Raw genomic sequence first — 24,088 nt, forward strand, 5'->3', positions numbered from 1 at the left:
CCCCCAAAAAAAAAACTCACTTTGACAAGTGGCATATGTGACCAAGACCCCTAAATTAGCCAATCCTGGAATTTTTTTCTTGTATACGATGGAGGAGTTGTAGTTATTGCTAGAGGAAAAAAGGGATCAAAATTTGACGGATGAGTTGAAGTTGGTTTGTGTAATTATCTACAGTATACTAATTTAGCATTTTAATCGTCAATCGAACAGATACAAAGCTTTGAGACAGAACTTCCTATTCCTCAAATTGTAGCTAAAGAGGGTGGTCCTCCAAGTTTTCGTGCTGTTTTTATCCGTGCACCTGCAATCCTTGATGTAGGACCAGATGTTGAAGTGCTGGCAGACATTCCTCTCTCAGCCGTTGAAACTATTAGTTCCAATCATGCTATTCAGAAGGAAGAGGTTACTTTTGTCCTTCTTCCATTTAAGTGTTCCAACTGCAGTATAGATGTGAGAATTCGAATTCACTAAGTGACATACACTCTAGGAAATATGCTTACTCACTTAATTACTTGTCATATATTTGTTAAAGGGAAATATAACTAAATTGAAGATTTGTGTTTGCACGATCTTGCTTCATTTGCATTTGATACTTGGATAACTAATAAATGCTTATGAAAATAAAGTTTTAGGAAACCTTGTTCATTACTCTTTGGATGTCTCTAGATGTTACCATCCTGCTGCCACTTATCATGCAAAGAAATTTAGAGCCTGTTTGGCCAAGCTTCTAGGAGGCCAAAAGTACTTTTTTTGGTCAAAAAAGTACTTTTTGAAATATTTAAGGTGTTTGGCCAAAATGAAAAAGTACTTTTGAGCAGCAGCATAAGTAGTTTTTCTGCTTCTGGGAAGAAGCTAAAAGTTCTAGCTTCTTCCAAGAAGCAGAAGCAGAAGCAGAAAGTTAATTTATTCAAGACAAAAATATCCTTACAAAAAATTTATATTTTTCAAATTGTCCCTCATTAATTTAATTTTTCTTTTCCTTTTCCTTTTTTTTTTATTTCTGCTATACATTTATTCTCTTTTTTATTTTAATTACATTTTTATTCTCTTTCTCCTATTCCTAAGTGTAGATTTTAAATTTATATTGAATGATGTATTTTGACATATTTAAATTATCATGTAAATAATAAGTAATACTAAACACTCAATATTATTGTTTTGGAATAACTATATTATATTAATGAGAATTTTTAATTTACATTTCTACTTTACATTTAATATTTTAATGGTCTTTTCTAAAAAATGTTTAGATTTATTTTTGTTTTCTAAATAATACTAATCGCAAATTGAACCTTTACTATCCTTTTTCGTAAGTTGATACTTAAAAGTGCTTTTTTAAAAGATTGGCCAAACACGATGAGCTTGCAAAAAGCACTACTCAAACGAATCGGCCAAACACAAACTACTTATTTTGCAAAAGTACTTTTTCATAAAGTACTTCTGAATAAAAGCGCTTTTCAAAATAAGTAGTTTTTGGCAACTTGGCCAAACGGGCTCTTAGAGTTCTTCATCCAACCTCTATGTTTCACAAGAAGGCTACATATATCTTTTATTGGAGAATTTTTTTTTTACTTTTACTATTTGATCATGCACTTGTATTTCTAAACTATTTGATTATGCACTTTTCTACATTTGTTGTTACATGAGAAATGTACACATTAATTGTGGATTTCTCAGGCTGAATAATACCAAGATTGCTTTACTAATCACACCACTGTCTTGTGTGTACCTGATACTGTTTCTCCGAGGTTTTCTATACACATCAAATTTAAGTCGGGCCTCAAATGTCCATGAAAATGTTAACAATATGTTATTCTTAAGTTGATCACTTGGGGAAGACTTTGTCAATTAGACTTGAATAAGATATTTGCGGGGATGGGACTCATTTTCCTAATAGTTACAAAACTTGGTGCATGTGTAAAGAATTTTTGTTTTCTATCACTTCTACGCTTGTCAAAAGATTACACTTGTCGGTTAAGACTTGGAAGCCTGTTCTGCCATGGGAAAACTATGAATGTGCTAGCACACTACAAAATAGTTTATAAACTCTGATTGAACTGAGTCTAACTCGTCCTAAAAGAGGAATATTGATTACAATAAATTAAGTTCTGGTGAACTAAAACTGTATTGTTCACCATTCATCAGTTATAATAATGCGATTTAATCTTTTACTTTCCCCATTTGTTAGAATATCAGCTCATATATATTTTATGCTTCAGGAGTCTACTGAGTCTGAAAAGAAAGTGATTGTTGCTGTAAAGCAAGGGAACTTACTGGCTACTGCTTTTCACCCAGAATTAACTGCAGATACTCGATGGTAAGTGTCTTCTGCAACTAACATGAATGCTATCCACTCCCAATTTTATCAGACATTCCCAAAGGGACGTGGTATCTAATACTAATTACAGCATTACTTTCTTTTGCAGGCACAGTTATTTCTTGAAGATGGTGCCTGAAATTGGAGAAGGAACTTCTGCTATTGTCTCCGCGCCCACCGCAGATCAAAGCTTCCCAGAGCGATCAGTAATTGATTTCCCCATATACCAATAGCAGAAAAAGAAAATGTTCAGAATTAACTGAAAATCATATAGAAACATCGAGTGACTGCTTGTCGCCATGGTTACCTTAATTTATGTGTTTTCCCTTACTCTTGCTTGTTGCTTTATTACTAATCTTGCATCCTAAATGCTGTTCCTACTGGACAGAAAGTATTGATGCTATTCATTGTTGTACATAATAGTACAGGATTATCTTTTTGTTTGCCTCCAGGATCTTAATCAGAAAGCTGTTTTTATGAATTAAAACTTTTCTAGCAAATTCCTGCAGTTTTCCCATTAATGATAAGAGCATCGTTGATATGGATAATGAATTGATTACAATTGAATAGTTTGAGTTAGTCAATGGCTATACTTGTTTACACATTTTATAGACTCAACTCCTGCATTAAAAGCTATTATTAGTATTTTGTTTTTACAGTTGATAACACTTTTCATCCTGAGTTTCAAGATTGGAATTGGGTGGCTTTCTAAGCAGGGAAAAGAAGAGCAACTAACTCTTTTGTTCAATTTGCATGGACTACTTTGCGATTCTATTACGTACGTACAAGTGGCCAAGTTGTCCATTCTGAGATCGTTGATCCAACTTTTATTTTGTTTTTAAATTACGGTAATGTTCGGGTTAACTTGCAACTCAAGTTAAGTAACTTTCCTCACCAAAACTTAGACAAAGGGCTGATCTATGACCACCCTCTCACTCATGGCACACATGCTATTTGTGTGACGCCGACACCCTAATCTAGACAACCACTCCAGACTATTTACCTTATTTATGATCATCTTACGGCCATCATGCTATTCTATAATTAACCATGCTCTTCCACTACTAGAAAATTGCAAAAAACCGTCCAGGAATACCGATCGATCTCGGTCGAATAACTGTAAAAACCGATTGATTTCTTACCGACTTTAATCCGTCGAAATAAGGCTGGTCAGTAATAAATAGCGGTTGAAGTCGGTCGCAATATCCGACCGATTTCGGTCGGTCAATTAAATTTCACAAACGACCAAAAAAGAAAAAATCTGCCAAATAAACCAATCGTAGTCAATCGGTATTTTTGATTATGTAATTAAAAAATGCACCGTTTGGGAATCGAACGCCTTGACTCTAAGGAGAGGACCACCAGCTAGCGGATCAGAAAGCCTTGGTATCGTTTTCATACCGTTGTATTGAACGATCCCGGTCGGTTGCTTTCTGTTCATATAATGCATACAGCTCTGGTTGCTGGTTGGGCCTACCTGTCATGCTCCTTGGATTATTTACAAGTGGTATTCAAGCTCTTATTTTTGCAACTTTAGCGGCTTATATAGGTGAATCCGTGGAGGGCCATAATTGAAATAGTCTTATTTAGCCCTAAAAACCAACGAGTCACACACTAAGCATAACAATTATATCAAATGGTCAATCGAATTTTTATTCAACAAAAATTGTAAAATAAAATACTTTGAAAAACTGACCGTCTTCAATCGGTTTTTCGACTGGTTTTTTGACCGACGAAGTCGGTCGGTAGGTCGCGGTTGGTTTTGGCCGAATTTCTAGCAGTGTTTATGCTAAAGATAGCCCTTCATAGATCTCTACAACCTATCTCTACAAACAGCCATAGATTGGCGTACTAATAGTAGCTACTACCTGTACCGTTGATAGTCGCTTACATGGGCGAAGCTACATAGCCCTAAGGGTGGTCAATTGACCACCCTTCGTCGAAAAATTACATTGTATATATAGGTAAAATATTGGATTTTAGAGGTATATAACATATATTGAACACCATTTATCGGAATTCTTTTTTTACTTCTTTCAAGTTTGAACACCCTAAATAAAGTTTCTGGCTTCGCCACTGGTCGCTTACCCAAAAACCTATCTATGTGTATACGCTTAGAGCACGCCCCAAAAAAGATATCACAGCATTTTTAACATCTACAACTCTAGCAATTAGTCCTCACATGGGTGGAAGCATAGTGGGAAATTTTTTAATTTAAGAAAGAAGTTGAAAGCAAGCAAAGCATTAATTGGAAGAGTGAGCAGCACGAAGGCCAAAGTTGGAGTGCATAAACCATGTTACTAATTCTACAAGCATTATAAGCTGCTGACTTTGGTAGGTTTTTTAGGATCTGGAGCACAGCCTTCTCAGATCTCAAAACTAAACTTTAAGTAATATTTTCTTCTAATTATCTAATTCAGTTTTAAAACCTAGTAATAATTTTCATAAATAGGTTCATTAATTCTTCAGTAAGTACAGTCCTACTACTACTAAGATTTTGGGAGAAGTGCACAGTTCACAAGTAATAAGATATGTATTTACTTTTAAGTCAATATTTAAAATGTCTTTAATCTTTAGCCACTGCTTTAATAAACTTTTACCTGCCCGGACGAAAATACCCTTCTCCTCATAAAGTTTAGGACCAAGTGTCCTTAACTTATGAGCTTGTTACTATAAGTTCAGGACTAACTGTCCTTAATTTATGAGCTTGTAAGTCTAAGTTTAGGACTACCTGTCCTTAGTTTTTGAGCTAGTAACTCTAAGTTTAGGACAGGTAACTCGTGGGAAGAATGACAACATATGTTATCAGTGATTCTGATAATGAACCTTCTGATGATTCTGAGTTTGATGGAGATGACTCTGATGAAGATTACGATTAGGTGGCTGCTTAGATCAGAAAAGAGATTGGAGAAAGGGTAATACCGTCTTGTCATATTAATTTTAATAGACTAGTGGTTACTTTTGCTCAGCATTAAAAATATTGGATAAAAAATAAATACCACTTTAAAAAGTGGCTAACCCACGCAATTTCTACTTAGATTTTTGAGATCCAATGCTGTAAAAATATTATTTGATGCTGCGTAATTTGTACTACAATATTATGCCTTTGACTTTCGTCCATGTGAAGGTATGTTGCATTTATTTTTCTCCTTTTGACATTCAAGAAAATTTCTTGATAATTTAGGTTCACGATTTTTTTCCAACGGAGCACAGCTTTATTTTTCTTTTAAATTTTTTCCTAGTTAGAAACTACTAATCGATGTGTTCGGCTGGAAATGCTTGAAGCTTTAGGGTGTGTTTGGTATGAAGAAAAATATTATTTGAAAAATACTTTCCAAATTTTCCATGTTTGATTGGCTTAACTCATTTTCCTCCGAGACTTCCCTATCAAAAGGAAGGAAAAATATTTTTCAAAACTCTTTTTCAACCTTCCCCACCATATTTTCCACCTCCACACCCATCCCACCCACCCCCACCCTGGCCTCTAGACCCTGACCTACCACCCTCCCTCGCTCTTACCTATTTCATCTCTCATAGTGTTTGTCTAAATTTTTTATTTTTCAAAAAATATTTTTGCTACCAAACCAAACACGAGAAAATAAGCAAGGCATCACCTATTTTTCAAGAAAATATTTTCCAAAGATAACATTTTCCTTCGTACCAAACACGCCCGTAATGTCGATACTATAAGCCTAACTATGAATTTAATTTGTAAATGCCTTCTTAATGGAGGAAAACAAAACATCTTTGACGAATTAGAAATTCATTAAAAGGGTGGCAAACCGTTAAAATCAGGACTAATTACTAATAATTCCTTTGTGAAAAAATGAGATAAAATTAAGATTGTTATGAATCATTTTATCATAATGTAACAACTAACAAGTATCTTAAATTTAAGTAGAAAGGGATACAATTACTATTATAAATTAAGCAAGTGCCGCCCATGCACTCGTACGCTCATCTTTTCAGAATGTTTCCATTGTCAAAGATTTGTCTTCAAATTAACTCTTACACTTTACTCGTTTTTTACTGTGATATATCAGTACGCAATAGGGTTCTTTCGGTTTAGCGACAAGTAATGTAGGGATTAGTAATACAAAAAGATTAGCGATGTCAGCGTTTGTTTTGGATCTTTAGTTCGATATATGAAGGGGAATCTTAGAGCAACGATAAAATTGTCTCATGTGACCTATAAGTCACGGGTTCAAGCTGTGGAAGCAGTCATCACTAATGCTTGCATTATGGTACATTGCCTACATCACATTCACACCCTTGGGATGCAGCCATTTCCCCGGACCTTGCGACCTGCGTGAAGCAGCCACTAATGCTTGCATTAGGGTACGTTGTCTACATCACACCCTTGAGTTACGGCTCTCTTCCCGGACCCTGCGTGAATGCGGGATGCGTTGTGTACCGAGCTGCCTTTTTTATCTTTTGTTGTATATGTCACAAATCATTTGGTGCACAGACTACTTCTATAGAAATTTGACTGTCAAGCGATTAATAATAATATAGGGAATATAAAGTGGTGAATGATAATGTGGAGATTTTTATTCGATTAATAATAATATAAATCGTATTAGTTATGTGAAATTTTATGTCAGAAACTATAATATAAGGACATTTATTATTCATTTAGTCAAACTCATATTGTGCAACATTAGTTGTTTTATCACGTGAAAGAAGCTAAAACCCCATGAATTAAGCCGAACTCCAAGTCCCAAGTCCAATTTCCACACTTATATATATGAACCCCATCAACTCCTGTTCCTACCATTACTGCTATTTCAGTCTTAAGACATAAGAAAAAAAGAAAAACATTTGTCATCTCCAGCTTGAGTAGTAGTAAAGATGGACAGGAGAAAGTTGTGCCTAATAGTAGCTCTGCTCCTCTTATCCATCTTTTCACAAGCCACCATTGCTCAAACCGAAGGCGATGGCATGCAGGAAAATGCAGTCACTGAAAATCCTGATTATGTTGTGTTGGATCCATTGCCAGGTACAGGACAAGAACGAGCGTTCTGCACAGTTCCGGGAGTTTGCTACTACAGAACTCTCACCTGCCCAACAGAGTGCCCCCAAAGGAAGCCTAAACATAACAAGAGGCAGAAAGGATGCTATATTGATTGCACCAGCAAGTGTGAAGCAACTTGCAAGTGTAAGCATGCTCATTTACTCTCTTGCAATGACACACATATATATATGTGTGTGTGTGTGTAACTGACAATGTAACGATCTTCTACACTATCTGTGAATCTTAACCTGTGATAGCATGTTAGTTATCATTTTTACTAGGTTATCAGTTAATGCTTATCGTAAAGATTCACATGTAATTACCTTATAAAAGACCTGATTGTGTATACACTATCACATGTTAGATATCATTTTTACCGGGTTATCAGTTAATGCTTATCGTAAAGATTCACATGTTATTTACCTTATAAGTGACCTGGTTGTGTATACACTTTTTACACCATCAATGCATTAAACTTAAACTCTATCTAAATAAACTTATGAAACAAAAGTAGTACACTGTAGTATGACACTATTTTCTTGAACCTCTAAATGAACTCAAAGTTTGCTCCTGTTTTCCCTTCTTTTGACAGGGAGACTACCTAGGTGTGATGGTTATGGTGCTCTATGCTATGATCCAAGATTTGTGGGTGGCGACGGGGTGATGTTCTACTTCCATGGAGCAAAGGATACCGACTTTGCCATTGTCTCAGATGACAACCTCCACATTAATGCACATCTAATAGGGATTCGACCAGAGGGAAGGAAGCGCGACTTTACATGGGTTCAAGCATTGTCAGTCATGTTTGACGCCCATACACTAGTCCTAGGAGCAAAGAAAGTGTCACACTGGGATGACAAGATTGACGCTCTTATCGTGCAGTGGAATGGTGAGACAGTTAATGTCCCGACAGATGGAGATGCTGAATGGAGTGTTAAAACTGCTCAGAGAGCAGTGGTAGTTGAAAGGACAGATGATCTTAACAGTGTGAGGGTCACGGTTTCCGGACTGTTGCAATTGGATGTGAAGGTAGTGCCAATAGGAGAGAAAGAAAACAAGGTTCACAACTATCAAATACCAGCAGATGATGCTTTTGCTCACCTAGAGACACAGTTTAAGTTCTTCAATCTATCCAAAGATGTTGAAGGAATTCTTGGCAAGACTTACCAGCCAGGCTATGTAAGTCCAGTCAAGCGGGGCGTGCCAATGCCAATCATGGGCGGCGAAGACAAATATCAGACACCGGCACTGCATTCAGCTCTCTGCAAGAAATGCAGATTCCAAAGATCCTCTAGTATTGCCTCAATTTGATGATCTTGAGGAAGATATTAACCAATGAGTGTAGTACTGGACTTCGTTCAGTCAATAGTCTTTTTATTGTATGTTAACTAAATTATTGCTATAAATCTCATTGTATTTGGATATGTTACTAAGAATATGTGAATAAATGATGTGGAAATCACATAGAAATTTTCGAGTTTACGATGAATGATGATATATCAATCTATGAATGTTATATTCTGCTTGATAGAAACATCAATGAGGCAATATTTTTAGACTTGTAAAAGTTATTGAGGCAAATCTTTTTTTTTCTTCTTTTCATAATATCATCTAATCGGCAAGAGAAAACAAAGTGCTCTTTTTCTCTAAGAAGTATAGGGACCATAAAATATCTTCCTGAAGTTGAAATTTATTGTAGTTTATCTGACCTTCTACCACTTCTACACTTACTTTAGAAAGGGGCTTTCGCCTGGTCCAACCGTTCTATGATGCATCACGAACAGGAAGCTTCTAAAGCTAAACTTTTTGTGACTCCTATACATGGGTCACCAAATACATCAATTGAAACTCCAAGACTACAGCGTTTTGATCCAATGCAAGCCTGTAAAGATGTTGCAATTAAAATTTGATCAGAGAAATATTTTACTTGGAGGAAAAAAAAGAAGGGGTGGGGGTTAAACCAGTTTATTTTGTAAAATAATCTGGATCTACCTTCTTTACATGGGAAAGAGCATTGCTACTCGTGCATCGACCGTGGCTAAAGCTTCCACATGCACCATGAGGAGTGCCAAAGCTTGCAAATTTGATTGAAGAAATGACTTGATCAGGACGAGGACACTCAAGAGACAGAGTTGGCCCTATTTTCTTTCGTGCATCGTCATCCGACGTCCACTTGTCAATAGGAAGTGGATGCGCCTCTGAAACTCGTGAGCATATACTACTTGTCTCTCTTGTTGCAAAAGATAGCTTTGTTGGATTCCCACCCATTTCCTCAAACAACACTATGACATTTCCAGTGGATTGCAGCCATGAACGAGGAACGTGGTATCTGCAAAAGTTTATATATGAAAGTTTCATTTCAAGATTGCTTAATCAGAATTGATATTAAGTTCCACTAGATACCGTCGCTGATTGACTTAAAGTTTAAGATAATACTGAAGACTTACAGCAGCTGGGATGGGTTTCCACAATTTTTGAGACATTTGTTAGAATTGTAAGATCCTCTATAATTGCAGGAGTCAGTGCAACCTCCATTTGATGCAGTATTGGTAGGCCAAAATCGACCAATGCTTTGTCCATTCACCCATGCCTCACCCTTCCCCATTCCAGTAAAATCTAGTGAAAGAGGGGTATCTCCAGCAGGGGCATCAAAACTTGCCTAAATGAACAAAAAAGTCGTGGTTTAATCGTCACTATCGAAAGATTTGGACAAGTGTTGCACTAATTAGGATAATTACAAGCATAAGTATATGAAAAGACAATGAATAAGACACACTAGTCCTTTCAAACAAGTTCCTATTTGTCATAGGTTGTGAAATGACATATCACTTATTTTTGTATTACAGTAGACCACATAAGAGGCATAGGTTCTTTGTCTGTCTAGAAATATAGAAATTTCCTAATGTATGTGCTCGTTCGCTCTTTCTAATTTTTTTTTATCAGTACTCGTCCGCTCTTTCTGTTTTTCTGTTCTCACCCTTCTCTTGGGACGTAATGTTTGATTTCATTAATTTTTTTCTCTAATTGGAATTGGTTACATGTTCATCCCCATTGGTTATTCAGAACTACACCAATAGTACAAACATACACGTACTGGCGTTACATATGCATGAACCCATAATGAATATTTTGTTCACTATGTTGCAAATGATCCAGCAAGGTTACATAGCTGATGTGCCTTAGTCGCAAATGTTCAAATTTATCCTGAAATTGCATATATATATATATATATATATATATATATATATATATATATATATATATATATATATCTGAAATAAAAAGACAGTATTACCTTATACCATATTAACGGTTGGTTTGTAGGCAATGCAGATTGTGACTTCCAAAGCGAAGAACTTCCATCAGATAACCCCAGTTCTTCTCCTTTCAATCCAACCTGACCGACACAGTACAACATGACAGGCAAAGTCAATGCGATTATCCTTCAGAATGAAAACCTAATGCTACCAGAGATTCGCCGAAAACATAGAAGGAAATAAAATATCTAATAATGGAAACAAATACCATTTAACCTATCTTATGGTATTTAGAAAGCTGACTTAACCTGATATGTCCATTGCTTTGACGAAAGATCAATAGTAGAGCCATTTTTGAAGCCTTTCAATTGCACAGGACCGGTAATACCTGCTCCCTTAAGATCAAAGAATGCTCCATAGTTCTGGAGTCAAATACCAGGTGTGTATTAGATCATGCTTCTAAAATGGAACATACAACAATGTTAAGTTTTTCATAGATATTAAAAGTTAATAATCATGAACCAAATAGCAGAGAATATGTGGCGATGACAAATCTTCCACTCAATCTGATTGGAGAAACCAAAATTCACACCTGAAGCCCCACAGTCACACTCAACAGGTCGATTTTGTTTTCTCCAGGTACAAGGGTGACAGGAACATCAATTGTAACTTTAGAATTTCCACTGTTTCCTTTCCCACTTCCTACAAACAATCACAAAGTGTGGCAAATGTTAACCAAAGTAAAGCAACTTTATACCATAAAACTTATACTAGACCGCAGTGAAAATGTGCCTATTCCACTATCTATAGTTCCACACAAGGATGACTCATTTGCCACTTTCAACAAACTACAAGAAACATGCTAAATTCAATATCATCACTTAATATGCTTCAGCAAATTTTTCGATTCGGCACTTTGAATAATCTACTATAAATCGTTATAATTTTATTTATGGATGTATGGAACTCCATGTAAAAGTCCATAAGATAGCTTATGGCAGTATATTTTCTTTTTTTTTAGGCAACTAGTATGTATTCATCAAACGTCATTCGTTCTCGTTACCTGATAGCTTTCCGTTAATGAAAGCATGAAGAACATGGCCAAGTGATTCCACATGAAGTACTGTTTGAGATCCATCTTGAAGGAAAGGCTCATCATTTTTTACATTAACACTGGAAGAAAAGTTGGAAATGATTTCAGAATGACGAACTTCAGAGCAGATCACAATCATGAGTGAAAACGAAGAACACTAGATAAATGCTACTGATTAGAAACTAAGAAAGTGGATATGATGTAATTAGCTGTAGTATTTATCTGCTTTTACCTCAGAGAGTACCAAAGATAATCACTTTTATCGGCTGTAGTATTTATCTGCTCCATCAAACCCGTTTTTGTGAACGCGTTATCACTTGAGATACCTACAGGCTCATTAACCCAAGTCCAACCTGACAAGGATGCGCCAGAACCATCAGCTTCCGTAGACTGAGTAACAAACTTTGAGATTGTTGACATCGAGTTAATCTGTCACCAAGAAATGTAAAACCATCAGCTTAGAAGAGCACACGTAAATGTAATTCTCTAACTCTAATTTCCTCTATCAATGAGGAGGTTTGTACCAATAATGGTAGTATCATTTTTCTCTTTGTCATTTGAGAGATTAACCAGGTCTCATTAGTAGCATATGAGTTGCAGATTTACAGAGGACACTTTGGTTTGATTGAATAATGATAAAGGCTGTTATGCTTTTGCTCTTCCCACTTAATGTCGCAGAGAGTCAATTCCTCGTACAATCAACTTATAACTAACTGTAAACAGATATGGTTTTTCATTTAATTCAAGATGTGTGTCAAAGATTTTTAAGTGGGAAAGCACTCTAATTCCTTTATATATCCTGTTAAAAAAGAAAAGAGTGAATGAAAAAATACAAAGACAGCACATGCTCAAAACCATTGACCTCCAGACTGGCCATTATGAAATGAAATGCGCAAACCTTTAACCTCACAAGGCAAAGAATGCTAATCTGGCATTATCATCCACTAGGCTTTACAATAGGATGTGGAAGGAAAGAATGTACTTGCTTTAAATTTAACATATGGAAAGAAATCGAAGGGAACTGCAACTTTATCAACTCTCACATGTGGACACCAATAAGAAATCAAGAAGCAAAGACAACAACTCATGGTAGCAGATTGACTAGCAACAAGCACATAGCTAAGACTAAAAGTTTCAAAGTGGACAAGATTATGAGCCAAACCTTTGCAGTACTAAATGCCACATTCTTGCAATCAGGTAAGATGCTCACGGACCAAGGAGGCAAATGATATGAATTTCCATTGAAAGTCACGGCTGCATCAGACTGCGTCCCCACATTGGCAAGAAATGCAGCACACACCGATCCAGTTTTATAAACACTGACCTGAAAGAGGAAAAGAAGTTCGTAAGATATAAGGTGAAGCTCTCCTGAAAATGCAGTGTTATCTTTACAACTCATTCTTAATATACCTCTATGTTAGAGCCTGGAGAAGTGATAGTTGGATCAGTTGCCACCATTGCAGCCTCACACAGCTTTATGGCTTTATGGAGATCTTTCAAGTGACCCCACTTTGGTTGTCTTATAAGGCCTACATTTCTCAGGGGAAACATTAACCTTAGTTATGTGTCAAAATCAAAGAAAGGAATGGTTTGACATGGTGATATAAGCTATGGAGAATACACTTGAACATACGCAAGTGATAAGCCATCAAAAGAGAGAGGAAACATACCGTACTCATCTAAAGGAGCATCATAGTCATAGCTAGTTGAAATAAAGGGTCCACCACTGGTCCGACCAAAGTTAGTTCCCCCGTGATACTGTTCAAAGGCAGTAAATATATTTTAAGATTTAGTTCAGCTGTCATTGCAGGAGTGCTACAAATCAACAAGCTGGAATCACTTGGTTAGAAACTCAAATAGTACCATGTAATAATTCTGAAAGGTTCCACCTCGTTGGAAAAATCGAGCCACAGCAAAAGCAATGTCTTCCACAGGTCTGTAAGGGACAGCACCACCAAAAGAAAGAAACCTAAATTCAAAAAGAGAGGTCTCACTCAGTAAGGGCAATTTCAGATCATTTTAGTATCTGCAAGTATTGGACCTGCATATTAAAGGACTGAAAAACCAAATGCCTTACCATCCAGTCCAATTCTCCGTCCACATCTTGGGTGTCTTATCAGAATTCTGCTTGAATTGGTCACAATAGAATCCATTGCAAGTGTTTATCTGTCATTATCAAAGCACGCACAAAGTTAATTTACCTTATTGGCAATCTGTACAAATTCTCAAAGTTGGGAAAGATGGGAAACTCACTATGGGATCAGGGGCATCTGGTTGCTGGCACATGACCCATGGCACTCCTGTATCCAACGATGTAGCCATTTTTGCTGCCCAGTTGACATAAGGTTTGGCACGAGGACCATAACGAGACTCAATATCGCCATTGCCATATTCATTTTCTATCTGCTTGGTCCATGAAACATCTTTACTCACACAATAACAAAGAGCAACCAATATCGAATCGTTTCTTAGTACTCCGAAGTGTACTAAATCACTATGGTAAACTAACCTGAGACAAAATAACCGGTCCCCCTTGGGATGCATAAAGATTTTCTTGCTTGATCATATCAACAATTTTGGCCGTGAATCGCTTCATTTCTGCCTGCAACAGGAAGCCTTCATGTTAATGAACTTACAAACCAGTATCCCAGGGAAATTAATTAATAAGTACAAGGGAAAACCTTGAACGGTTCATTGTCAGTTCGAAATTCAACTCCAGGAATGAAATGCAACCAAAGAGGAAACCCACTGTCTCAAAATAGATTAAAACCACTGATTATCAGTAAAGGTAGAACTAAAAGCAAAATCAATAAATTACAAAAACTGCAATCATTGATTTAAAAATAGAAAGAAAAAAAAAGAGTAGTTACCCATAGTTCCATTCTGCACAAACATAAGGCCCAATCCTTATATGAGCATATAAGCCAGCTTTACCCACCAACTTCACAAATTTAACCAAATCTTTCCTTCCTTCAAAATCATACTGCAAATTTGCTCATCAGTTCTTCCATTTTCCATCCTTTTATGTTCTTTTCTTCAAATGGAAAATCTTTAGGCTACACCCCTTGATACTCAAAATGGAATTCTCAAGTTTTCAATCAATTTTGTCTTATGTTGCTAGGACTCTTAAAAGATGTTGCGTGGTACGTGTCAGTGTCAGATCCTTCAACAGTAGTGCATTTCTGGAAGGACCCGAACGAGTTCGGCAACATTTTTTGAGAGTCCGAGCAACATAGATTTTGTTTAGTTCAACATTTCTAAATTTATTAAAAAGAAAAGAAACGTGAGGAAAATAATTCACTACTTTATTTGTTCAATGAAATCAAGTACTTGACACTCAAGATAAAGAAACAGTAAAAAAGGTAGGGAGTTTCATTCTTTTCTTGTTGGTCCATACTGAAGCAAAGAATAGCTAAAAAAAATAACTAAAGCTGAAATTAAATTACCTGATTTCTAACAGGTTCATGTATGTTCCAGAAAACATATGTCTCTATTACATCCAACCCTCCATCTTTAGATTTCTGTATAAGGTCTGGCCACATCTGCATATTATTTCAAAATAAAAAATGAATCTTTTTAAGAAAAAAATGCAAATTGGAGAAAAAGCAAGTAAGCAACCTCTCTAAACACAAACAATAGATGAAAACTAAAACACACACACACATAGAAGAGAGAAAAAGTAGCTAGAAAGGCTCACATCAGGAGTACTGCGAGGGTAATGTATGGAGCCGGAGATCAGAACTCTACGCTGGCCGTCGATGACCAATGCCCGGTGATCATACGTCACATTGGCGGCAAATGACGTCATCACCAAACAATGCAACACCACCACTCCAAACACTAGCGTTACTGATAAACCCATCATTCTTGATTTTCCGATCAACTCATTTATCACCGGAACCAAACTCCTAATATTTATACTAACAATGTAAGTATTAAAAGGTGTTTCTTAGTAGCAGAGTTATTGGGGTTTTGCTTTTGCAGCTTTTACGGTTGCTTCAGTTCAGATGATGCTTTTAATCAAACTTCTTTCTTCATTACCCACAAAATACAATAAAAGCAGACACTTTTCAGGTATATTATTACTGTAGTAGTTTGCTTAAAAGAATTAATATGAAAATTGAAAAGGGAATCAAAGAGGATGAAGTTATTATAGGCCGGAGACGACACGACACCTGTACACTTTTAACGTTAAGGTTTGTTTTGTGATAATTAATTATGACGTTGTAATATCGTCGTGTTGTTCATCATTCTCTGTAAGTGGGACGGCTTTAAGCAGTTAGCATTATTACAGACTACAGAGGATGAGCTTATATCAATTCTTTCAATGCAAAATGGCATTATTTGGCTAGACAGATAAGATTTTTGTTTTTTTTTTAATTTCTTTTATTCAATTATAAACAGTACTCCTATTAATATTGTCGGCTCGAAAAACTATAAATAGCAGGCATTTTTGCCGTTTAGATTTCTGGGTATTATTTAGGAAATAATATTACTGAATGTTTTGCATGAAAAGTGGAAATTATGTTAACGCTGATAGTGGTGATAGAATGAGTAGTCCAACTTTTCTTTTGTTAGGTACCGTAATGGAGCCAGAATTTTTGTTCAGAGTGACAATAAATAAAAAAATAAATATAATGAAAATTAAGAGATTCAGCATATACTAATATAAATAAAGCGAAGGCGACACCCCTTGCTATAAGCTGGCTTCGTCATTGGTTAGGCGTATGTAGTATTAAGGTGATAGGTTTGATTGAATTCATAAATTCATGTGTAAAAATCTATTAAAATTATAATAAATATTATATATAAACTTGTAGTTTTAAAAATATAATATATTTAATATTAAAAAATTAAAAAATTAAATTCATAAAATTTAAATTTTGAATCCACCTCACTTTTTTGTAATGTGAGGTGAGAATTCAGAATGGGAACTGCCATTTCTGGGATTGGTAGAGACGTGTGAAAAGGACAATGATTTGTTCTCGATAAAGCCTCTTGTTAAGCTAGATTCTAATTATCTCATTAATTACACTCTCCAATGGTAAGATAATGACATTTTACTGGGTAGATTGCAGATTAAAATTTTGGCATTTTGCAACATTAGTTTCACATAGACATGTGAATGTCCCTAACACTGGCAGCGCAAACAGATAATAGTCATATCAACATTAGTTTAAAACATGATGAAAGAGATAACAATCTATCACTGGGAGAAATATAACGGGAGTGAAAGTGTGAAACAGATAATAGTCCTATCAAACAGAAACTGTGAATGTTCAAAAGGATCAAATTTGCGCTATACTACTCGAAATTGAGCAGTACTATTGTCTGCTAAACTTTTGGTTTGATATCATCCCATCGTTAGGAAAAAGTTTTGGGTACGGAGACCGGTGTGAAGGATCGAAGATCGATCCCGTAATAGATCGGATCGAGACACGAGTACAAGGTACCGAGTTCAAGATTCGAGGTACATGTCAAGATCGAGGCTAGTAGTGATTGAGACCAAATGAGACAGACATCGAATAAGATCGAAGGTAGCATAATAACAGAAAGGCGAGATACCCGTGGTCGGAGATCATGGCAGAAATCTCGGAACGGATCAAATCAAGGACAGTTAACTAGCTAACCATGGAATTTTCTTCTGTAACTAGAGTTATACCATAATTAGAATTCCTATACTACATAAAGAGGAGTCCCAATCATTTGTAGGGCACTTACATTCTGAGATATCGAAGTAATATAACACTTTCTCTTTAATTTATACTCTTGTTCATCAGCTTGCTTATATTTTTAACTGTTCTTATACCAATCAGCTTGAGGGTATCCGAGCTCAAGGACTGAATTCCACTCAAACACTGGTTTGCTTTATCTTATCGTTAATTTCTATTACTAATCTTCACATTTATCAATTGGTATTAGGTGAAATCACGCGTCCTTAAAACCACATTATAAGTTTAATTGTTATCCAATTTTTTGGGTAAACAGTTTGGCGCCCACCGTGGGGTTAAGGATAATAGTGATTGCCTTGTATTAGTCCTCATAACGCACACTGCTTTACGCTTGTTCTCGTAAGTGTCTTTGATTTCAGGAATCAACATGCCAAACTCTCAAGTAGCACTCACTCATATGGACAACGGTCTTGGTCTTCATGGCGAGAACGAAAACATAGCCGCCCCGGGAAATGGGGTTCCTCCAGTCAACCCCGACGGACTGTCGGCCGTAGACCCAGTCGATGTCAGCTCCCACATTGCCATTAATGGGAATTTGGGCGTCGACCCTGAAAATAGCATCCGCAGGGATGCTCGAGCAGCCGATCAGAACGCGCAGAGCGGCGAAGAAGGCAGAATTAGCGTTCGAATGATATTCGAGATGTTGCAAATTCAACAAGCTGCGATAGCACAACTCCAAAATCAGAATCGAGCACCAAGCAAAATTGAGATCGAAACATTGCAAGAAGTTTTCATAGAACCGAACCTGTACCAGAGAAATCGAACGCCGATGAATCGGGGATTGACCCTACCATTATGAAAATGCTCGAGGAACTCACTAAATGGATTGAATCAGGTGAAAAGAAAATCGAGGCTAATGACAAAAAGTTAGAAATGTACAACTCTCGGGTTGACCAAATACCGCGGGCACCACCGATTCTAAAGGGTTTGGATTCGAAAAAGTTCGTGCAGAAGCCTTTCCCTCCAAGTGCGGCTCCGAAGCCCATCCCGAAGAAATTCCGCATGCCAGAAATTTCCGAATACAATGGAACCACCAACCCTAATGAGCATGTTACTTCTTATACATGAGCAATAAATGGGGAATGACTTGAAGATGATGAGATTGAATCCGTTCTATTGAAAAAGTTTGGAGAAACTTTATCGAAGGGGGCGATGATATGGTACCACAATTTGCTGCCCAATTCCATCGATTCCTTCGCCATGCTTGCAGATTCCTTCGTGAAGGCACATACCGGAGCAATAAAGGTTGAGAATAGGAAGTCGGACCTCTTCAAAGTAAGACAAAAGGACAACGAAATGTTAAGGGACTTCGTATCTCGGTTCTAGATGGAACGCATGAACCTACCCCAGGTCACAGATGATTGGGTTGATCAAGTCTTCACTCAAGGTTTGAATGAATGAAGTTCGATAGCATCACCATAACTAAAGCAGAATTTATATGAATATACAGCTGTGACCTGGGCCGATGTACATAATCGATACCAGTCGAAGATCAGAGTTGAGGATGATCAATTGGGAACCACTTCCTGTTCCGTTTACTCAAATAGGCCCATCGGCAGAATTCAAAGGGACATCGACAGAGAACCTCGATCGAACAGAGATCGATACCAACCATACAGTGCAGATCGTAAAAACAGCTGCCCAAGACGTAATCCGGTTCGAAATGATCGAAGGAATGATCGAGGACAAAGCTCCCGAGGGCTCATGAGTAAAAGTGGCTTCGATAAACATGTCGAGCCACCGAAGCACCACGACTATCGGAATACAACTTTAGCATCGATGCATTAGGTATTGTGTCAGCCTTTGGACGGATCAAGGATACTAGATGGCCCAGATCCCTACAGACGATCCAGCTCAAAGGAACCCTAATCAAATATGCAAATACCATGGTACCCATGGACACAAAACCGAAGACTGCAGGCAGGTGAGGGAGGAGGTAGCTCGTTTATTCAACGAGGGTCACCTTCAAGAATTCTTAAGTGATCTGGCCAAGAATCACTTCAAAAACAGGGATTCGAACAGGCAAAACGAGCAGGAAAAGCCACATCATGTGATTCATATGATCGTTAGAGTGGTCGATATTCCTCAAGGACCGGTATTCAAACGCACCAAGGTGACGATCATAAGGGAAAAGAAAATTCGGAACTACTTACCGAAAAAAACCTTGTCTTTCAACGACGAGGATGCAGAAGGGATCGAACAACCTCACGATGACGCATTGTAATATCTGTCCTTATGAATAAAATTGAAGTTAAACGTGTGTTGATTGATCCAGGTAGCTCGGCAAACATTATTCGATCAAGGGTCGTAGAGAAACTCGGCCTCCAAGATCAATTCGTGCCCGAAGCTCGAGTATTTAATGACTTTAACATGGCAAGTGAAACCACCAAAGGGGAAATCATTTTGCAAGTAAATGTGGCCGGGGCTATCGAGGAAACAAAGTTCCATGTGATCGAAGGTGACATGAGGTACAACGCACTGCTCGAAAGGCCTTGGATTCATAACATGAGGGCAGTAACGCTTCATCGAGTCTTGAAATTCCCAATATCAGAAGGAATCAAAATGGTGTAAGCTGAACAAACCGCTGCCAAAGAAATGTTTGCAATCGACAAAGTAGTACCACTATCGGCGCTTTCATCAACAAAGGGATCAGAGTCGAAGGGAAAGCAAGAAGTCAAATAGCAACCATAGTCACCGGCCTCGCCCCGATCGGAGGAGCAGGAAACTTTTGAGGATGATGATTATATGATACCTCGAACCTTCATAATCCCCGATGATTCTGATGCAATGAAGTCCAAGATCGAAGAGCTGGACAAATCATATTGATCGAGTATTTGCCCGATCGAAAGGTATACAGGGCATGGAGTTAACTCCCGAGCTCAGAAGAAAACTCATTCAATTCCTTTTAAATAACATGGATTGTTTTGCTTGGTCCCATCTAGATATGACAGTCCCACCGGAGATCACTACGCATTGACTGAGCTTGGACCCAAAGTTCCGTCCGGTAAAACAAAAGAGAAGGCCCCAATCCGAGGCAAAACATGCATTCATTAAGGACGAGGTAACAAAAGCTCTCAATATAGGATCCATTCGGGAGGTAAAATATCCCGAATGGTTAGCAAACGTAGTTGTAGTCCCTACAAAGGGAAACAAACTTAGAATGTGCGTAGACTATAAGGATTTAAACAAGGCATGCCTAAAGATTCCTTTCCTTTGCCGAATATCGATCGCATGATCGATGCCACGGCCGGCCACGAGATCCTTAGTTTTCTCGATGCCTACTCCGGGTACAATCAAATATAAATGAACCCGGATGATCAGTGAAAGACTTTGTTTATCACTAAATACGACACCTATTGCTATAATGTAATGCCGTTTGGAATAAAAATGTTGTGCTACTTATCAACGCCTAGTAAATCGAATGTTCGAAGAACAAATAGACAAATCAATGGAGGTTTATATTGATGATATGCTAGTTAAGTCCGTGCGAGCAGAGGACCATTCAAAACATTTGCAGGAGACCTTCGACATATTGAGAAAGTACAACATGAAGCTCAACTTGGAGTGTGCCTTCGGGGTCGGTTCGGGCAAGTTCCTCGGCTTTATGGTATCAAATTGGGGGATCAAAATCAACCCCGATAAAATCAAGGCAATCGAAGAAATCACAGTTGTTGATAATGTCAAGGTTGTACAAAGGTTAACAGGGCGCATAGCCACCCTAGGTCGATTTATTTCGAGGTCCTCAGATAGGAGCCACTGGTTCTTCTCACTACTTAAGAAAAAGAGCAATTTCGCATGGACCCCGGAATGTCAACAGGCCTTGGAGGAACTCAAACGATACCTGTCGAGCACTCCATTGATTCACACCCCAAAAGCGGACGAGCAACTCTACTTATACTTAGCCGTCTCGGAGATAGCGGTAAGTGGGGTCTTAGTTTGAGAAGAGCAAGGTACGCAATTTCCTGTTTTACTATGTTAGTCGGACCCTAGGTGAAGCCGAGACCCGATACCCACACTTAGAAAAATTAGCGCTTGCTTTAATAAGCGCCTCTAGGAAATTAAAACTATATTTTCAATGTCACCCAATTTGTGTTGTAACCACCTATTCCCTTTGCAACTTTTGCACAAGCCCGAACTCTCGGTTCAATTGGCCAAATGGGCCGTCGAGATCAGCGGGTACGTTATTGAGTATCAACCCCTGAACAGCCATCAAGTCTCAAATCCCGGCAGACTTTGTGGCCGACTTCACGCCAGCCTCGTATCAGAGGTCGAAAAGGAACTATTATTAAAATCGGGTACATCATAGGGGGTGTGACCCTCTTCATAGAGCGCTTCAAACGTGAAGGGGTCCAGGCTAGGCATCGTTTTGAAGCCACCCACAGGCAATACAATTAGCAGTCTATCAAAACTTCAAAATTAACTAACAATGAGGTTGAGTATGAGACTATTATTGCAGGTCTCGAGCTAGCTAAGAGCTTGGGAGCGGAGGTCATCGAGGCCAAGTGTGACTCCGAACTTGTGGTAAATCAAGTCAACAAAACTTTCGAGGTTTGAGAATATCGAATGCAGAGGTATTTGGACAAATTACAAGTGTCTCTACATTGATTTAATGAACGGACCCTACAGCACGTACCTCGAGAACAAAATAGCGAGGCCGATGCCCTTGCAAATTTGGGGTCGTCGATCGAAGACGATGGACTTAGTTTGGGGACTATCGTACAAAGCCGAAATAAACTCCACAAGTCTAACCTGGGATTGGAGGAATAAGTACATCGAATACCTAAAGAACGGGAAGCTTCCATCGGATCCTAAAGAATCGAGGACTCTACGCACGAAGGCCGCACGGTTCACATTAGCCGAGGATGAAACACTGTATAGGAGAACGTTCGATGGACCGTTTGCAAAATATTTGGGACCAGGAGACACGGACTACGTTCTACGGGAAATTCACGAGGGCACTTGCAAAAATCATTCCGGTGCCGAGTCATTGGTTCACAAAGTCATCAGAGCAGGATACTATTGGGTCGATATGGAGAAAGACACAAAAAAATTTGTTCGAAAATGCGACAAATGTTATAGGTATGTGCCGATGATCCACCAGCCGGGGAGCAACTCCACTCAGTCCTATCCCCATGGCCGTTAATGAAATGGGGGATGGATCGTCGGCCCTCTACCGTTGTCCCCAGGTAAAGCTAAATTCATTTTGTTTATGACTGACTATTTCTCTAAGTGGGTTGAAGCACAGGCCTTCAAGAAAGTCAGTGAAAAAGAAGTCATAGACTTCATCTAGGACCACATTATATGTCGATTCGGAATGCCTGTCGAGATCGTATGCGACAATGGAAAGCAATTCATCAACAACAAAGTGACAAAGTTTTTCGAAGACCACAAAATAAAAAAGGATCCTGTCAACACCGTATCATCCTAGTGGGAACGGACGGGCCAAATCGACAAACAAGATCGTCATCCATAATCTGAAGAAAAGATTGAACGAAGCTAAAGGAAAATGGAGAGAAATATTGCTCGAGGTCCTTTGGGCATATCGAACAACATCAAAATCCAGTACGGGGGCAACACCATTCTCTTTAGTCTACGGTGCCGAAGCTCTGATCCCGATCAAAGTCGGGGAACCTAGCTTCAGGTTTCATTATGCAACGGAAGAGTCAAATCACGAGGCTATGAATACGAGCCTCGAATTGCTATATGAAAGACGGGAAGCCGCCCTCGTTCTAATGGCCGCACAGAAACAACGAATCGAGAGGTATTACAACCGAAGAACCAATCTTCGACACTTTAAAATCGGGGACTTAGTTCTGAGAAAGGTTACCCTCAATACTCGAGACCCTAATGAAGGAAAACTTAGTTCGAAATGGGAAAGACCGTATCAGGTCCTCGATATCGTCGGAAAAGGATCTTACAAACTTGGCACGATGGACGGCGAGCAATTACCAGACAATTGGAACATATCACTCCTCGAACGATATTACTGCTAAGGTACGACCTTCTCCATTTTCATTTATATTTTATACCAACCAACTGGAGGTGTTCAATCGAAGACATCGAAGGATTCTTCATCCCAAAGTCCCTAGGTCTTAAAGCACGCGTTGCACTCTTTTTCCCTTGGACCGGTTTTTGTCCCAAATGGATTTTTCCGGTGAGGTTTTTAATGATGCAACCATTGTCTGTGCTAACTTAGAAAAATTCAACAGTATCCGAGGCTTCTTTACAATCAACCTCGAATACTGGGGGGCATCACCCTCGGATGTCAACTTTGTTACAAGGAAGATACTTCGTGCCAACAGGGTCTCGGTAGGGAAAATTTTCAAAGGGCCAATCGGTCAAACGAACCATGTCCATGTAGATTACTCGAGCCCTAAAAGCAAACATGTACGCATGTATAATCTATTGAGAGAAGTATTTTCCTTGCCAAATACTTCATGCCTTAGAAAAATTTTACTTTACAATTTCATACTTATGGTCTGTTGTGGAAACAAGCTTAAGGGTTGATCACAACCGAAGTTCAAACAACTTACCCCGTACTCGGGGACTGCCGTCCAAAAAATCGATGTAATCGAATTATTAGAATCTCGAGATCATAAGACCTTAAAAAGGCAACCCCCATTTTTATATGCCACGGCCACCCCACTCGAGGACTGAACTTCGAACAAGTTCGAA

The 24,088-nt window shown here is 38.2% G+C and overlaps 3 protein-coding genes across 3 annotated transcripts in view; 2 read left to right on the forward strand and 1 right to left on the reverse strand.

Moving 5' to 3' along the window:
* The window catches only part of LOC109215916 (probable pyridoxal 5'-phosphate synthase subunit PDX2), a 6,964-nt gene extending 4,160 nt beyond the window's left edge, over positions 1 to 2,804 (forward strand). The window contains exons 5-7 of the mRNA XM_019380040.1: positions 211 to 402; positions 2,220 to 2,317; positions 2,427 to 2,804. Coding sequence (XP_019235585.1) covers positions 211 to 402; positions 2,220 to 2,317; positions 2,427 to 2,550 — 414 coding nt within the window. The 3' untranslated portion in view covers positions 2,551 to 2,804. The remainder of the gene's footprint in view (positions 1 to 210; positions 403 to 2,219; positions 2,318 to 2,426) is intronic.
* A 4,216-nt stretch (positions 2,805 to 7,020) lies between these two features.
* On the forward strand, positions 7,021 to 8,811 carry LOC109215914. Its single transcript, XM_019380038.1, has 2 exons — positions 7,021 to 7,475; positions 7,924 to 8,811. The coding sequence occupies exons 1-2, from the start codon at positions 7,169 to 7,171 to the stop codon at positions 8,640 to 8,642; spliced, it is 1,026 nt and encodes a 341-aa protein (XP_019235583.1). The 5' UTR covers positions 7,021 to 7,168; the 3' UTR covers positions 8,643 to 8,811.
* Positions 8,812 to 8,826: 15 nt separating this feature from the next.
* On the reverse strand, positions 8,827 to 15,957 carry LOC109215913 (beta-galactosidase 8). The gene is made up of 19 exons (XM_019380037.1): positions 15,379 to 15,957; positions 15,128 to 15,223; positions 14,552 to 14,664; positions 14,363 to 14,429; positions 14,191 to 14,283; positions 13,935 to 14,084; positions 13,759 to 13,847; positions 13,545 to 13,650; positions 13,352 to 13,439; positions 13,092 to 13,210; positions 12,844 to 13,005; positions 11,914 to 12,110; positions 11,652 to 11,761; positions 11,181 to 11,290; positions 10,897 to 11,010; positions 10,627 to 10,728; positions 9,779 to 9,990; positions 9,324 to 9,660; positions 8,827 to 9,213 (listed from the first exon to the last, which is right to left on the reverse strand). Exons 1-19 carry the CDS (start codon positions 15,544 to 15,546, stop codon positions 9,106 to 9,108), a joined length of 2,541 nt encoding a protein of 846 aa, XP_019235582.1. The 5' UTR covers positions 15,547 to 15,957; the 3' UTR covers positions 8,827 to 9,105.
* Between the last annotated feature and the right edge of the window lie 8,131 nt (positions 15,958 to 24,088).

Source organism: Nicotiana attenuata, unplaced genomic scaffold, assembly GCF_001879085.1.
Source record: "Nicotiana attenuata strain UT unplaced genomic scaffold, NIATTr2, whole genome shotgun sequence".
In the NCBI taxonomy this organism is placed as follows: domain Eukaryota; kingdom Viridiplantae; phylum Streptophyta; class Magnoliopsida; order Solanales; family Solanaceae; genus Nicotiana; species Nicotiana attenuata.